Source organism: Lemur catta, chromosome 17, assembly GCF_020740605.2.
Source record: "Lemur catta isolate mLemCat1 chromosome 17, mLemCat1.pri, whole genome shotgun sequence".
In the NCBI taxonomy this organism is placed as follows: domain Eukaryota; kingdom Metazoa; phylum Chordata; class Mammalia; order Primates; family Lemuridae; genus Lemur; species Lemur catta.
In genome coordinates this window covers 50,864,009-50,879,580 of record NC_059144.1, presented here as the reverse complement: position 1 = coordinate 50,879,580, position 15,572 = coordinate 50,864,009, and the positions used below count along the sequence as shown (strand labels likewise).

General features: G+C 66.7%; 1 protein-coding gene across 1 annotated transcript; it reads left to right on the top strand.

Moving 5' to 3' along the window:
* The first annotated feature begins 1,670 nt into the window (after positions 1 to 1,670).
* Positions 1,671 to 10,730, top strand: EEF1A2 (eukaryotic translation elongation factor 1 alpha 2). The gene is made up of 8 exons (XM_045529364.1): positions 1,671 to 1,796; positions 3,032 to 3,250; positions 4,747 to 4,926; positions 5,507 to 5,803; positions 7,145 to 7,295; positions 8,328 to 8,584; positions 9,363 to 9,597; positions 10,360 to 10,730. The coding sequence occupies exons 2-8, from the start codon at positions 3,107 to 3,109 to the stop codon at positions 10,485 to 10,487; spliced, it is 1,392 nt and encodes a 463-aa protein (XP_045385320.1). The 5' UTR covers positions 1,671 to 1,796; positions 3,032 to 3,106; the 3' UTR covers positions 10,488 to 10,730.
* Positions 10,731 to 15,572: the final 4,842 nt, after the last annotated feature.

Genomic DNA, 15,572 nt, shown 5'->3' with positions numbered 1-15,572 from the left:
CTGTGGGCAAGCCGGGAGCAGCAGCTCAACCTGTGATGGGGAGGGGGTGTTTGATGAAGACCCTCCCACGCAGCAGGCAACCCAGATCCTGGGTACTGGTGGTCCCTTGGGAGTAGTGGGAGTGGGCTTCCCAGGGACCCCAGCCTCCTATCCCCTTTGACCCACTCCGGCCTGGGCCAGCCAGAGCGGCAGCAAGCCAGCCTCCTGCAGGCGAGGCCTGACCTCCAGGCTCCGAGGGAGGCATTAAATACAGAGACCAGCTGGGGGTGCTTTCCCGCCAGGCAGTTATTTTTAATTCCTGGCTCCTGTTTGATGGTATCAGCAGCACTCAGAAATGCTGGTCACCTGGGAGGCCCCCCCTGTGCTCCCTCCCACTGTGGTCCTGACCTGGAGTGAGGAGCCCCTCCCGGAGCCCCTCTCCACGGCTGGGGAGAACGGCTTGGCCCCCAACACCTGCCCAGGGCCCCCGTCTTCCCGCCTCCTCACACCTGCCAGCTGGGCATCGCCCCCGAGGAAGGGCCAGGACGGGGCCTCCAGACCCAGGGGACCCTCACAGGACAGGCACGGCCCCGGGCCACTCACTCAGCACACACCTCTGAGATGGACCCTGTGCCTAGAAGACCCTGTCAGATGGGGAGCATGAGAACCCCTGGGTGAGAGGACAGGATGGGGTCTTGGGAGGAAGTCCTGACCTCCGTCCTCACTCGTGCAAGCCAGCCACACCCCTCCTTGCACCCGTTTTGTCCACTGCCTGCATCTGCCTGGGATCTTCAGGGACGGCCCACTTCCTACAGCATGGGGCCTGCCTTTGGCTTGGCATTGGGACCCCCAAGGGCCGGGGCGAGGGGGCTCTGCTAGGGGAGGCTGCGGGTCGGGCCTGGGTCTGCTTGAACCCGGCTCATCTCTGGCTGGTGCTGTTTTCCCGGGAACTGCTGCCTGGGAGGGCACACCAGGGGCGCCCCTTGCAGGTACTCGTGGGCTCTGGGCGTGGGCTTCGGGAACCCCCTGCACAGGGGACCCCTGGACAAGGTTCTTTCCAGGCCCACAGAGGGAGGGAGGTTCTGGGCTGGCTCTGCTGACTGGGCCTGTGGCAGTGGCCGGGTGCACAGGCACACGGTGCAGGGAGAGCCCTCAGCGCCCAGCTTCCTTTGTTCCCCGGCATTAGCCAGGGCAGCCCTCAAGAGGCAGTGGCACCGCTGACCAGGGCACGGCCCAGGCCCTGGACCCCAGGCTTCCCCTGTCCAGGTCACCACCTGCTCCTAGGGCCACATCCCTCCTCCCATGCCCCCAGTTGCCTGCTTCCTGTCCTGGGTTTTTACCCCATCCCTGGGGACCTCTTTTTATGTGGACAGCGTCTCTCCAGCCGGTGTGTCTGAGCCTCTGTCACCCTCTCCCCCCGTCCCCTGTCGCGTCTCTCCCGTCCTCTCCCCATCTCTGTCCCTCCCTGCCTTTCGGCTCCCTCTCCCTGCCCCCAGCTCTCCGCCCCCGCCCGCCGCCGCCTGTTTTCCTCTGCCTGCCTGCGCCTCCCGCGCGCGTCTTTGTGGCTGTCTCCCCCGCTGCCTCCCGCGCCGCTGTCGCGCCTGCCCGCGCGCGTCCGTGGGTCCGCGGGCCCTGCACGCCTCGCGTGCCTCGCGTCCCCGCCCCCGGCCCCGCCCGCTCCCCCGCGGTACCGCATTGCCGTAGTGCAGGGGCGCAGTGCATTGCGCCCGCACCGTCAATAGGCGGACCCCCTCCTGGAGAGATAAAACCGCCGGCGCCGGCGCCGCCAGTCCCTCTGGCTGAGACCTCGGCTCCGGGTAAGGACGCTCGGCCTCGGGGTCCGCGCCCCGGCCCCAGCTTTCCACAGAGGGACCCCTCCCCGTGCTCCGGTCCTGGGGACAGAGCGGCCGGCCGGGCGCCTGGCGAGGCTGCGCGGCGAGGCTGGAGCATCGGCCGCCCCCCGCGCGCGCCCGGACCGCGCCGGTCGGTCCCCGCGGGCAGCCGGGCTGGGGAGGGGGCGCCGCGGCGCTTGTTTACGCGGCGGCGGCATTGGTGGCGGCGGGGCCGGATCCCGGCCGGTGACGGTCACCCTGCAGCTGTGACCTTGGAGCCTCCGGGGCCTGGGGGTGGGGGCACGGTAGTTAGCGCTGGAGGCTGAAGGGGGTCGGGCCTCGGGAGTGCCGGGGCGATGGGCTGCAGGAGGGCGAGGGAGGTGGTGAGATCTGGGGGTCCCTCGCCACCCTAGGGTTTGCGTCCTGCCCTTTCCTCCCCGGCCCCCATCGCCTCCTGGGCTGCTGGCGTTTCTCCACTGACCTCCAGGATGGGACACGGGCTGTGACCCCGGGCCTTGACCAGAGGGAAGGGGGAGGGGTACCCCGCGACCCCCGCGGGGTGGAGGGCATCTCTGCCGGCGCTTGCTGAGATTGGCTGGGGCCAGATCTTCCCCCTCCAGCCAGAACAGGGCCCCTGCTGTCCGCCCCTGCCCCGTGGGGGGACTCGAGCTATTCTGGGTCCCTAAGCTGGGTCCCACGGCGCCTGTCGAGTGCCGGTGCCAGCCTGCCCGGCAGGGGTGAGGGGAAGATGGCGTCGTCCCTGCCGGGAGGGGAGTGGGAGCACGGGCCCTCTCCTCGGTGGTGGCAGGTGGGGGTGGGGCGCGGTGTCCCTGGCCCAGGCTGGGGGGGCGGGGAGCAGCACTGAGGACAGGCCTGGAGAACTGGGCAGCGTGACTCATCACCCAGGCGCAGGCTGGCCCCGGGCTCGGCCGCGGTGCCTCTCCAGATGGAGGTGAGCCTCTCCGAGGAGCGGGTTCCGTGGGCACCAACGCCCAGACGTTTGCAGCAGATTGGGCCGTTGGCTAAAGTGTGGGTGCGGGGAGCGCTCGCCTGTGCTTGCCACCTGGCTCAGCGGCCGCAGGCCCCGGCTTGGGGGGCTCTTCCCTCCCCACCAAATGTGGGGCGAGGTCCGTGGGGCACGCTCCGACCTCTGCCAGGGCCATCTCTGCGGGCTCCCCGGGGCTCCCGGTCACCTCTCTCCCTCCACCCTGGTTTCACAGAAGCACCACTCAGCACCCCCGTCCTGAGCCAGAGCACCTCAGGTCCTGCCAGCCCCTCCCCACGCGCCGGGCAGCATGGGCAAGGAGAAGACCCACATCAACATCGTGGTCATCGGCCACGTGGACTCCGGCAAGTCCACCACGACAGGCCACCTCATCTACAAATGCGGGGGCATCGACAAGAGGACCATTGAGAAGTTCGAGAAGGAGGCCGCTGAGGTGAGCCCCGGGGGCTCCAACTCCCCTCCCCCAGAGGGACTGGCTCCACTGGCAGCTGGGACCCTGGGTGTGCCTCAGTTTGTCTCCCCCAGGGGAGCCTGCTGTGGGCGGCGCCTGTCTCAGGGCTCAGAGGAGACATGCAGGGTGGGGATGGGCAGGGCAGCCTCTCTCTGAGGGGTGCTCGGTGGGGCAGCTGCCAGATTTGCCCCGTGCTGGGGAGGTGGCAGGGCTCTGGCGCTGTCTGCCGCTGCCAGGCTGGAGGCCCTTGAGCTGTTTCCTTTGCCCCCAGGCCGGGGCCAGGGCTGCAGGTGGTGCAGCCCTCACTTGTCCCCGGGCCAGCAGGCACTCAGGGCTGCTATTAATAGCTGACCGGTGGGCAGCCCGCCCATCTGCTCCACTTGCTCCTGTGGGCTGGGAGGGCTTGTCCAGGCTGCTGCCCCGGCCTGGGGTCCTGGCTGCCTGCTGAGCAGGAGAGGGGCCCCTTGCTGGCCTCTGCCTGTGCAGCTGCACCCCCTCCACGGCTGAGACCCGTGGGTCAGAAGGGGCCACGAATGGGTGTCTGCTCTCTGACCTCCCCCCTCTGCCCCCAGCTCTAGGAGAAGCCCCCTTCTGGGAGTGCCCTGGCCCCTGGATGTCGCGGGTGGAGGCCAGGGCCCACGAGGGGCAGTCACTGGCCTGGGCTGAATTCCCACCCTGGTGAGGCTGGGGGTGCCCCGAGCCACACCCCTGCCATGGGTCCCTCTCTACCCAGCCTTGGGAGGAGGCCGAGGGGCTCCAAGGGCCACTGGTTCAGGTCCCAGCTGGGTCCTGTCTATTCTGGCGCTGGAGGCCCCCCAGGCTGGGCAGCCTCCCTGGGGGCAGAGGCCGGTCCGTGGGAGGCCCCGGCAGGGAGCACAGCTCAGCCCGGCCCAGGCCCTGGGGCCTCACGCGCTGCTCCCCAGTTCCCTGGTGCTTGCAGAGCCTTGTTCCTGGGGGGAGACCCCCAGCAGGAAGGGAGGAAACCAGGCCCTCCTCACGACCTTATTTGACTTTTCTTTTTTCCTTTCCCCTTTAAAAAAAAAAACAGCGCAGAGGGGTTATTTATTTGATAGCCCCAGCCCAGCAGTAGTGTGTGTCTCCAGCTGTGGAAGGGACCTGGGGTGCCCCAGCTTCAGACAAGGGGTGCCCCTGGCAGGGGAGGGGGGTTGCACCCTCCTGGCACCTTCTCTCCGGCAGCCCCCAGGCCCTGGCGCCCCCTGCTGGGGGACCTGTGCATCCACGCCCACCTGGGGGTGGCCTGGGGAGGCACGAGGACGAGGACGGCCCTGGGCAGGGCAGGGGCTGGGTTGGCACCGGAGTCCCAGGACCCCAGCGGGGAGCAAGGGGGGGGATGGAGCCCGCCTCCCGCCGGCCGCTCTGCTGCCACCCGCGGCTGCCACGGCCCAGGGCCAGCCCTGGCAGGCGGATGTGACCAAGTCCCAGACCCTGCTCTGAGCCGTGACCCCCATGCCCGCCAGATGGGGAAGGGCTCCTTCAAATACGCCTGGGTGCTGGACAAGCTGAAGGCGGAGCGCGAGCGCGGCATCACCATCGACATCTCCCTCTGGAAGTTCGAGACCACCAAGTACTACATCACCATCATCGACGCCCCCGGCCACCGCGACTTCATCAAGAACATGATCACCGGCACGTCCCAGGTGGGCAGGCCTGGGGGCAGGGCCAGGCTGGGGGCCCCTCACCTTTGCCACCCCTCACCCCACCTGGCACGGAGCCCCCCAGGAACGGACTCAGTGCCTGTGAGGACGCCCAGCCACCGTCAGGGCCCCCAGACGGGGCAGTGTGGACACGCTGACACGCCCTCACAGACACAGGGACCTGGGGCCAGGTGGGGCAGGGGGATGTGGGTACAGCAGACAGGCGGCCATCCCAGGGCACCCACGCAGGCACAGATGGGGGACACGGCGCCGTGTGGGCAGCAGGCCTGAGATGCAGCACTTTCCCCTGTTCCTTGAGGTCCTTCTCTCCAAGCTGCTTTTACAACTGTGCCCACACTCTGTCCTCCAGCGAGGGACAGGACCAGAGAGGCTGGGTGACTTGTCCAGGGACACACAGCCTGCTGGGGGTCTCCCCGGCTCAGGGCTTCGCGGATGAGCCCCCCACTGCCCTTGAGGTGGAGACCCCTCAGTGTCCGTCCCCAGGGCAACTGCTCAGGCCCCCGTCTGCCCGGAGCAGCCCAGGTGCGAGGGGCCGAGGCTCACTGTGGCCCCTGCCGGGCAGGCGGACTGCGCGGTGCTGATCGTGGCGGCGGGCGTGGGCGAGTTCGAGGCGGGCATCTCCAAGAACGGGCAGACGCGGGAGCACGCGCTGCTGGCCTACACGCTGGGCGTGAAGCAGCTCATCGTGGGCGTGAACAAGATGGACTCCACGGAGCCAGCCTACAGCGAGAAGCGCTACGACGAGATCGTCAAGGAGGTCAGCGCCTACATCAAGAAGATCGGCTACAACCCGGCCACCGTGCCCTTCGTGCCCATCTCAGGCTGGCACGGCGACAACATGCTGGAGCCCTCCCCCAACGTGAGTGCGCCGGGGCGGGCGGGCGCCGAGACTCCCGAGGGCCCAGGCCCTTCTCTGGCCAGGGACGCTCTTCCATGCAGACACCGCAAGGGCAGTAGCCTCTGGGCCAGGCCCACGTGTGTGGTCCCAGAGTCCCGGGCTGCTGTCCTGGCCCTGGACCCCGGGTGGGGCAGCAGGGCCGGGGGGGGGGGTGGCCTCCCTGGGATCCCGGGAAGTGTGTGTGTTCCTGCATGGGCAGAGGGCTGAGGGCTGGCTCTTGCCTGGTCTCTGAAGCTCAAGGTACGGGCAGCCTGGGGCCAGGGACTGACTGGGCTGGAGGTGACCAGTGGGGACGCTTGGGGGGACCTGAGGCTGTGTTCCCAGGGCTGTCAAGCCAGACGAGATTCCTGGCCCAGAAGGTGGCCAGTCGGCTCTGGCCAGTGCTGCAGCTGCCACACTGAGGGACAGCCGGGGAGACAGACCAGCAGGAGCCCAGAGCCCCGTGGTTGGGGACCGAGCTGTAGGGACTGCTCCCAGCCGGCCTCCCTCTTGCCGGGCTGAGGGTTGTTTACCGAGGATCACACCTTCCCTCCGGACCCGCTGCAGCAGATCCCCCTCCTGGGAGCCTCCAGCCACCAGGGACCCCCAGCCCTGCCCTTGCCATTGGCCTGGCCTGCTGAGTGCACCCCATCCGCCCCTGCTCAGGGAGCCACCTGTTGGCAGGGGTGCTGGGATCCAGCCCTGAAGACAAAGGCAGGACACAGGGGTGGCCCTGGGGGTACAGTGCTGTGGCCCCTGCCCTTCTCACTGTTTGTAGGGGGTGGGCCGGGGAGGCACTGTGCGGGGGTCTGCGTTGAGAGAAGCTTGGCAGTGACGGGCCGGCCCAGACTGGAGGTGGCCTGCTGTTCCCGCAGAGCTGCTGGTGCTGGGCCCAGGCTGGACTCTGACTCTGGCCTGGCCGTTGGCTCCCGCTCTGGTCACCTGCGCTGCCAGGGCTCTCATGGTCCTGGGCCCCGGGGGGCTGCGGGGAGGGGAGCAGGGCTGGAGGCTCTGAGCAGGTCTGGGCCGAGGTGGAGGCTTTACTCCTCTGTGACCCCCCAGGAGGCCTCCCCGTCTGACTGAGAGCTGGGGTGGCCGGGGCAGGGCAAGTGTTCTGCGTCCTGAAGAGCATGAGGCGGTTCAGCGTGAACTGTGGGCTTCAGGCAGTGACGGGGCTGGGCTGCCATCCCCGGACCCCGCAGCCGGCGTCTCCACCAGGACTCCTGGGGATCCCGGGAGACCTGGGTCTCGGTGGGACAGGCCGTGGGGTGGGGCAGCTGTCGCGGTCTCCATGGTCTGATCAGTCTCGTCTCTGCTGCTCAGATGCCGTGGTTCAAAGGCTGGAAAGTGGAGCGCAAGGAAGGGAATGCAAGTGGCGTGTCCCTGCTCGAGGCCCTGGACACGATCCTGCCCCCCACGCGCCCCACGGACAAGCCCCTGCGCCTGCCGCTGCAGGACGTGTACAAGATCGGCGGTAAGAGAGGGTCACGTGCCAGAACTCGTGCCCTTCACCCCCCGCCCCCTCTCCCGAGACCGGGACCCCCACAGGGGGCTCTGAGGCCGGCTTCTCTCCCCATACCACACGGCTTCTGGTTGACTGCCCACCCCAGGCAGCCACCCACCCACCCATCCAGCATTTGCCAGGGTCTTTCTCCCTCCAGGTGAGTGCCCAGCCCTGTGCCAGCAGCTGGTGGCATAGTGTGGGGGCATAGAGGTGACTCACATGTCCCCACGAGGTCCCAGTCTCCCAGAGACACCGCCCCACTGCAGGAATGAGAAACCATAAGCAAATATGAGGCCCCCAGAGAGGGGTACTGGAAGGGGCCCCCGGCCAGGGAAGGCAGGCATGTCTGAGTGCAGGGCGGGGTGCTCAGCCCAGCACCGAGAACAGCCACCGGCCTGCCTCCTCCATCCCCAAATGCCACACAAGCCTCCACTGCGGCCCAGGGAGACCAGGTGGGGCATCCCACGCCCCAGGGCAGACAAGACACAGGATTATAAGCAGGTCCGTGACAGGTGGTTCAGTGACGGAGACTGAGGGCAGGGAGCCTTCTGTGGGCAGGGCCACCGGGTCCCACGCAGAGCAGTCACCGTAGCCTGGGCCACAAGGAGGGCTCCTCAGAGACAGGAGGGTCCCCATACTGCTCCCTCCAGAGACAGCCACCCCTGGGGGCAGGGATGAGACCCAGGTCTGGACAGGCCCGCGCCTTGCCAGGCCTCCCCTCTCTGCCTCTGTCAATGTCCCCTGGTCCCTGGGAGCTCTCACTTGTCCATCCAGACTCTTACTCCCCCAGCTGGGCCGGGAGCCCCCACTTCTGCCAGAATCTCAGCATCTGCCTGGTCCCCGGCCTCCTCCCCGCCCTCCTCCCCGTGGCTGTGTCCTCCCAGCCCTGCCGGGGAGGATCACATCCCAGCCTTGTCAGATGCCAGGCTCCGCCTCCAAATATTCTGCCCCCCACATCCCCTCTGCCCCGCCTGCCCCTCACATCCCCCTCCTCTCGGCCAGGCATCGGCACAGTGCCCGTGGGCCGAGTGGAGACGGGCATCCTGCGGCCGGGCATGGTGGTGACCTTTGCCCCCGTGAACATCACCACGGAGGTGAAGTCGGTGGAGATGCACCACGAGGCGCTGAGCGAGGCCCTGCCCGGCGACAACGTCGGCTTCAACGTGAAGAACGTGTCAGTCAAGGACATCCGCCGGGGCAACGTGTGCGGCGACAGCAAGTCCGACCCGCCGCAGGAGGCCGCCCAGTTCACCTCCCAGGTGGGCCGCTGTGCTGGAGTCCGGTGGGCCCTGCCTGTGCAGGACAGCGGGGCCGCCCTCGGTGGGGTTGCTGTCGGGCACATCGCCTGGTGCCCGGCAGGAAGCAGCCCCCCTCTCAGGCCATGAGGGGTGAAACCGCTGCTGGGACGGGCACCAGACTCTGTGCACTCCTGAGTGTGCGGATCCCACGGCTGTCCTGCAAAACGTTTTCATTGACTTACTGCCTGAGACAGCTCTGTAATACTTTTATTCTCTCCATTTTTCATTGCACCCTCTTTGGCCACCTTTTCATATGACAATGATTTCTGTTTTGAGACAGGGTCTGGCTCTGTCACCCAGGCTGGAGTGCAGTGGTGTCATCCTAGCTCACTCTAACCTCAGACTCCTGGGCTCACGGGATCCTCCCACCTGGGCCTCCCAATGTGCTGGGATTACAGGCGTGTGGTACCATGACCAGCCTGACACTGATTTTTAAAAACTGCTTTGAGATACAATTGAAATACAATAATTGAGGTGCAGTTTTGTCACCCCCCACCTTCCCGCCTTAGCTCTGGCCAGGGTTGGCAGTGTAAGCGCTGCCCTGGCCTTTTCAAACAATGCACTTGTCAGCTGTTTATCCCTCATGGATCGTCACATGCTTAATGAGGACGCTGGGTCCAGGTCTGGGGTGTGGGTCCCCACAGCCTGAGCCTCCTCCGCAGCTGGCACTCTGGGCCCCGCGACTGGAGCCTCCCCTGGTGCCCACTGTGCCTGACGGCCACGTGCAACTCTGCCCCAGGTCATCATCCTAAACCACCCCGGGCAGATCAGCGCTGGCTACTCGCCAGTCATTGACTGCCACACGGCGCACATTGCCTGCAAGTTTGCAGAGCTGAAGGAGAAGATTGACCGGCGCTCAGGCAAGAAGCTGGAGGACAATCCCAAGTCCCTGAAGTCGGGTGATGCTGCCATCGTGGAGATGGTCCCAGGGAAGCCCATGTGTGTGGAGAGCTTCTCCCAGTACCCGCCTCTCGGTGAGCCAGCGCGGTCGGTCGGGGGAGGTGCAGCCCTGGGGGCAGCTGATCCAGGCCAAGGGCAGGGACTGCTGGGTGGCAGGGATGGGGGCGGTGGGTGACAAAAGCAGGACCTCCTTTATTATGGCAACCTTTTCTGCTGAGCTCAGGCTTAGAGTGTAGCAGGAGACCCACGTCCTCCGTGTGACTGGGCAGACCTGGGGTGGCGTCCTCTCCGCACCCCCCTGGAGTGACTAAGGCCCTCAGTCTAGTAGCTGAATTAGGGTTGGCCTGCCCCAAGTGGCCAACCCACAGACGTCCATCTGACAGCTGCCTTGGGCAGGGCTGCGGCTGGCCATTGTCATCACAGCTAGAGGGGCGCACTCCGAGCCAAACGGTTTCTAAGGACGTTTCGAACATCGTTTAATTCCGGCACCATCGCCTTGGGAGAGCCCTATCTGCTAATCACGGGGCCACATAGACAGGCAGGGCTTTGCAGACGCAGCCGGCAGGAGCAGGCGCAGAGCTCTGCTGGGGCGGCTGGGCCCGCAAGGGAGGATGCGCGAGCGCCAGTGCGCCTGCGCGCTGCATCCTGCTCCGCCAGCCGCCGAGCCCCGCCCCGGGCCCCGCGCCCTCCACGCGCCCCCCAGCCCCGAGCCCCGCGTCCCCCACCCCTGGGCCCCACGTCCCCAGGCGCCCCCCACCCCCGGGCCCTGGGTCCCCGACCCCTGCGCCCTGCGCCCCCACCCCCAGGCCCCGTGCCTCACGCGCCCCTCCCCGCAGGCCGCTTCGCCGTGCGCGACATGAGGCAGACGGTGGCCGTGGGCGTCATCAAGAACGTGGAGAAGAAGAGCGGCGGCGCCGGCAAGGTCACCAAGTCTGCGCAGAAGGCGCAGAAGGCGGGCAAGTGAAGCGCGGCCCCCGACGGCGGCGCCGCGCCCCGCCCCCGGCCCCGGCCCCGCCCCCGGCGCGGCCCCCGCGCCCCGCCCCCCCCGGCGCACGCCTGCACCTCCGCCTGCCCGGGCCCGCCGGTGCGCGACTGGATGCTCGCCATCAAGGTCCAGTGGAAGTTCTTCAAGAGGAAAGGCCCCGCCCCGGCTTCCCGGCGCCGCCGCGCTCAGTGCCCGTTTTGCCAATAAACTGAGCGACCCAGAGCCGTGTGCGCCTGCTGGGGGGTCGCGTGCGGGGGTCGCTGCGCCGCGCTCCGAAGCCCTTCGGCCCGGTGCCCTGCCCGGACCCCGAAGCCCTGCGGGACCCGTCCTCCCGCGCCCGGGCCGGGGCCCGCACCGGAGCCCGGGTCCGAGGCCCGCGGGCCTGGCGTCCGGAGGGCGGCCTGGGACAGACGCACCCCTGCAGACCTGCAGGGCAGGGGCTGAGCGTTTGGGGATCTCTCTGAGGACCGGATAAGAGCTCACCATGAGTGATGGTCCCCCACACGTGTTCTTCGTAGGGCTGCGGGTCCCTGTGACCTTGGAGCCTGGTCTTGCTCCCTGTCCCAAGCTGGTCACCTGTGGCTGGAGCCAGCCCAGGTCCTCAGCACAGGGGTCGTGTAGGGTCTCCACACTTGGAAGCCGGGAGGCCAGTGGGCCTGGGGGCTTTGAGTCTTCACCAGGGCCCTGGGTACGTCTGGGCCAGTGAGGCCAGGCGGTGGCAGGACGCTGCTTTGCAGCCCTCTCTGCTCCTGGAAAGCCTCCCGGCCGACGTCGGGTCTTCCTGTCGCAGACCAAGGTTGGGTCGGGGTGAGGTGACACCCCGGGGCGTGTGCACAGTGCTGAGGGTGAGGCCTCTCTCCTGCAGTGGTGCCGGACTGCGGGGTCCTGCGGGGCACTCAGAACGACTAGTGTGTTAGTCTCTTAGGGCTGCTGTGACAATGACCACAAACAGCATGGCTTCTGGGGGCCACTCAGAATCAGAATCACCGGCCCAAGTCAAGGTGTCAGCAGAGTCGCCCCTCTGTAGGGGGGAGGGGAGAGCCCGTTCCCCGCCGCTCCCAGCTCCCAGGGGCGGCGGCATTCCTGGGCTTGTGGCCCAGTCACTCCAGTCTCTGCCTCTGTGACCACGTTGCCTGCTCCTCCTCCGTGGGTGTCAAGTCTCCCTCTTATGAGGATCCCTGTAACCCAGGACAATCTCCCCATCGCCAGGCCCTTAACTGAATCTGCAAAATCCTTTCTTGCGAAGTGAAGCCACAGTCCCAGTTTCCAGGAACGAGGGCCTGATGTCCTGGGGGCACCTTGAGCCCACTGAGCTGGGTGAGGGTGGACTGAGGCAGTCCGTGTCATGGCAGTTCCGCCACCCAGGAGAGATGGGCACCCTGGTCCCTGGGAGCCCCTGGAGGGGCTGCTGGTATCTCCACCCAGTCCCAAACTGGGGGCCCCGAAAACCACCTGGAGGAGAGTAGGACAAAGGAAGACCCCTGGAGCCAGGCAGCAGTGTGGTTGGGAACTCGGTTCCCCAGGGGGCTGCTGGCAGCCGCGGGCCCACGTGGAAAGGGTTGGGCAGATGGTGTCAGGCCACCGAGGCCTCCGGAGAGGGCAGCCGAGTCAGCACATGAAGATACCGGATGCCAGTCAAACCCCAGCCTCAGATAAATACCAAACAATTTTTTTCAGTGTAAAATACGTGGGTCGCATTTACACTACAGTGACACTCATTTGTCTGGTGATCGCACCTACGACACTAGGGGCCTCCAGATGGACCTGCCAGCCCATCCCCGGCTTTCCTGGGCACCATCATTGATGCTTGGGACCTAGAGTGGCCCAGTTAGAGCTGGGGTCAAACTGGAGAAATTTGTCAGCCTGAGATGGGGCAAGAGTGGAAAACAGCCCCTGGAATCGCAGGAAACCCCCTTTGGGCAGTCCCTGAGGGGCCAAGGGGTCCCCCAACTGCAAACTCTGGCCTCCTTGGAACCCAGGTCACCCAGACGCTGTGGGTGGGGTGAGGCCAGCCAGCTGCCCGGGTCTGCCACCCTGCCTGCAGCGGTCGGTTCCGGAGCCACCCTGCCCGCTCCAGCTGGGGCAGGGCCCAGGAGGGCGTGGGGACCGGTGGAGCACTCTCTGCTCCCCAGAGTGCTCAGCAGACGTGCTGGCTGGGAGGGTGAGGTGTCCAGGGAGGGTCTCAGCCTTTGGCTCCCCTCCTGGGTGGGGTGGCGAAGGCTGTGGCGAAGGCTGCCCGGCAGGGCTCCGGGCCTCGGGGCACCCCTAGTGCACCGGTGGGGTCCAGGGCGGGGCTGGGCTTCCCACTGCCTGTGGGGGAGGGGCGGCACATGGAATCAGGGCACCAAGATTTTTCCACCGACCTCCAGGGGGGCCTGTCCCTTGTCCAGCCCACTGTCCACTCTGGGTTGCAGCTGTGGCTTCTGGGGAGTCCCTGCAGCCGCCCACACTCAGGGTGGGAGGGGCTTCGGGTGGGCAGGTGGGCACTGACCACAGACCGGTGTGAGAGAGGAAGGGGACAGGGCTGGGGGGACGACAGGCAGAGCGGCAGGTGTTACTCTAGGCTGCGTTCTCACACCTGTGGTCTCATGACCGTGTACAGGCCACGTCACCATTTGGCACTGGAAATTAGCCATGAGAAATAGTGAAAACACAAGCAGCACACACACAGCACAAAAACATCGGCAGGTGCCCTGTGGCCTCTGGAGAACGCTGCACGAGCAGGAATGAGAGCCAGGACCCTTTGTGTTGCTGTGAAGACAGGTTTGGCCCTGGGGCCTTCTGGAAGGTTTTGGAGGATGCTGGGGTGGTGGGTGGCACTCTGTGAGCCTCTGCTCTAGGCGGCAGGGTGGGGGCAAGTGTGCAGGTTCAAGTCCGAGCGCTGACGCCTGGCGTGGAGTGATGGGGGGGCATCTCCACGCCTCGTTTTTCCTGCAGTGAAAAGGTCAGATGGCACCTGCCAGGGGTCACCTTCCCAGGGGAGCACCTACCTTGGGGAGGGGGAGCACCTGCCCTGGAGGGGGAGCACCCACCTAGGGAGGGCCTGCCCTGGGGGCCATCCCCAGTATTGGGTGAGAGGATGCTTTGTGTGGGCCGGAGTCTAGCTCCGAGAGCTGCACTCAAGTGGGCCTGAGAGGGAGATGCAAACTCGCGGCCCCCCTGGGCCCAGTGGGGGGTGGGCCTTTCCCCACAGCACCCAGGCGGAGCTCTCTGTGGCTGAGGCCTGGGCAGATCCCCTGAGGCTGTCCACTCGGGGAGCCTGGTAGGCAGCCAGATGGGGCGGGGTGCGGTGAGATTGGGCACCACAGCCAGGACAGCAGTGTCCCTGGGGAACTGGCACATCCTGGCAGGGCTGGGGGCCCAAGAGGGGACGTGGGCTGGTGCTTGCACCCAGCTAGGGCACCGGGGCTGCCGCGTGGCTGGGGAGGACCCTGGTGCAGAGAGTGGTGGCCCTGCACGCGGGGCTGGTGAATAATTCAAACAGGATCCGCCAGCTTCAGTCTGCACTTTGGACGCTGCGGGAGCGGAATGGCTGTGAGGCCCTGCTGAGCCGGCCGAATCCAATCTGCCCCCTCCCCTCATCTGCCCAGGACTGCCGCCCCCTCCCCCAGGTGCCCAGGGTGCCCCGGGTGGTGATAGTCCTGGGTCTGAACAGTGGCTTTGGGACCCTGTAGCCCTCGGAGGGGACCTCGTCATCCCAAAGGCCCCACCTCCTAACACCGTCACACTGGAGCTAGGGTTTCAATGTGTGGATTTGGGGGACACAGACATTCAGTCCACAGCAGGCTCCGAATGGTCACCAGTCTGCTCAAGGCCACCCCGCTCAGGTGAACCCAGTGTGCCCCCCTCGGGGTGTCCGTGCTCATGCCCGGGCAGGAGCAAGAGCTGCGGGGGCCATGGGCGGTGTTTGCTGGTGAAGGTGGCTCTTTGGGGCCACCGCAAGGCCCCCGGTACTGGCGGGGCTCCAGCTCCTGCCCAGGCTGATGTGTCCCTGGCTTGCTGGTGAGAGAAGCATTTGGCGACCTTGTGCTGGGCGAGGGCAGGGTGGAGGTGGACACTCGACAGCCCACGGGCCCTGCCCCCAGCCAGACACTCTGTGCAAAGCCTACTGGACATCTGTCCAAGCCAGGCACTCAGAGGAGCCCGGGCTGGCAGTGGGCGGGCGGCCAGGGCAGATGCCGGCAGCCTGTGCTTGGGCAGGACGTCGCCACCGCACCGAGCTCTGCTGCCCACATCCTCCCGGCAGCCTGAGCACACGGCCCCTGGCCAGCCAAGGGCAGCCCGACGGGAGGCCCCAGCACGTCCAGCTCTAGGTCCCAGTGACAGAGTCGGGGAGCACCTTCCCTGGGTGGGCTGGGGGCTGTGACGGCTACCGGGGCCCCTGGCTGAGCTCCCTGGGCAGCGGGAGAGGGAGCACTAGGGGGAAGTGAGTGTGAGACCTTTTCGGATTGTGCTGAGGAACCAGAGCCCAGAGACGACGGTGTTGGGGGGGGGGTCCCGCTCCAGGGAAGCCCCCGGGCGGGCAGGGCCTGCCTGAGAAGACGCAGGGTGTCCCCGATACTAGCAGAGGGAACAGTCCACACCAGGGCTGCTTCCCCTGCTCGCGTGGCACCCAGGTGGCAGTGTTCCCACGTGGGGGCAGAGCGGCGCGGCACAGAGCGAGTGGCCGGGCAGGCTGCACAGGTGAGCAGCACACGGTGAGGAGGGGGCGGGGGGGGGGGACATGTAGCCACCCGGCAGGCCGCGAGCACAGCCCCAGAGAGCCGTGGGGCCTCTGTGCCTCACAATTTAGCTGCCACAGAACAGGACGCTGGTCACAGCTTCTTCATTTGCCTGAAGGCGCAGGAGGGGCGTGTGGGAGGCTGCTTACAAACCCTGCGGCGGGTTCGGGACGCTGCCACGGCCACCTTGGCCGTCACAGACAACCACAGGAGGAGTCCAGGTGTTCCGGGTGGTTGAGAAATGCGAGTAAACACCCTCATGCAATTATCTGGCTTGCCAGGGGCTAGGGAAGCTTGTTGAGAGCTCTGGTCCTTTTTAAAAAACTATAAATTAAATTTTTAT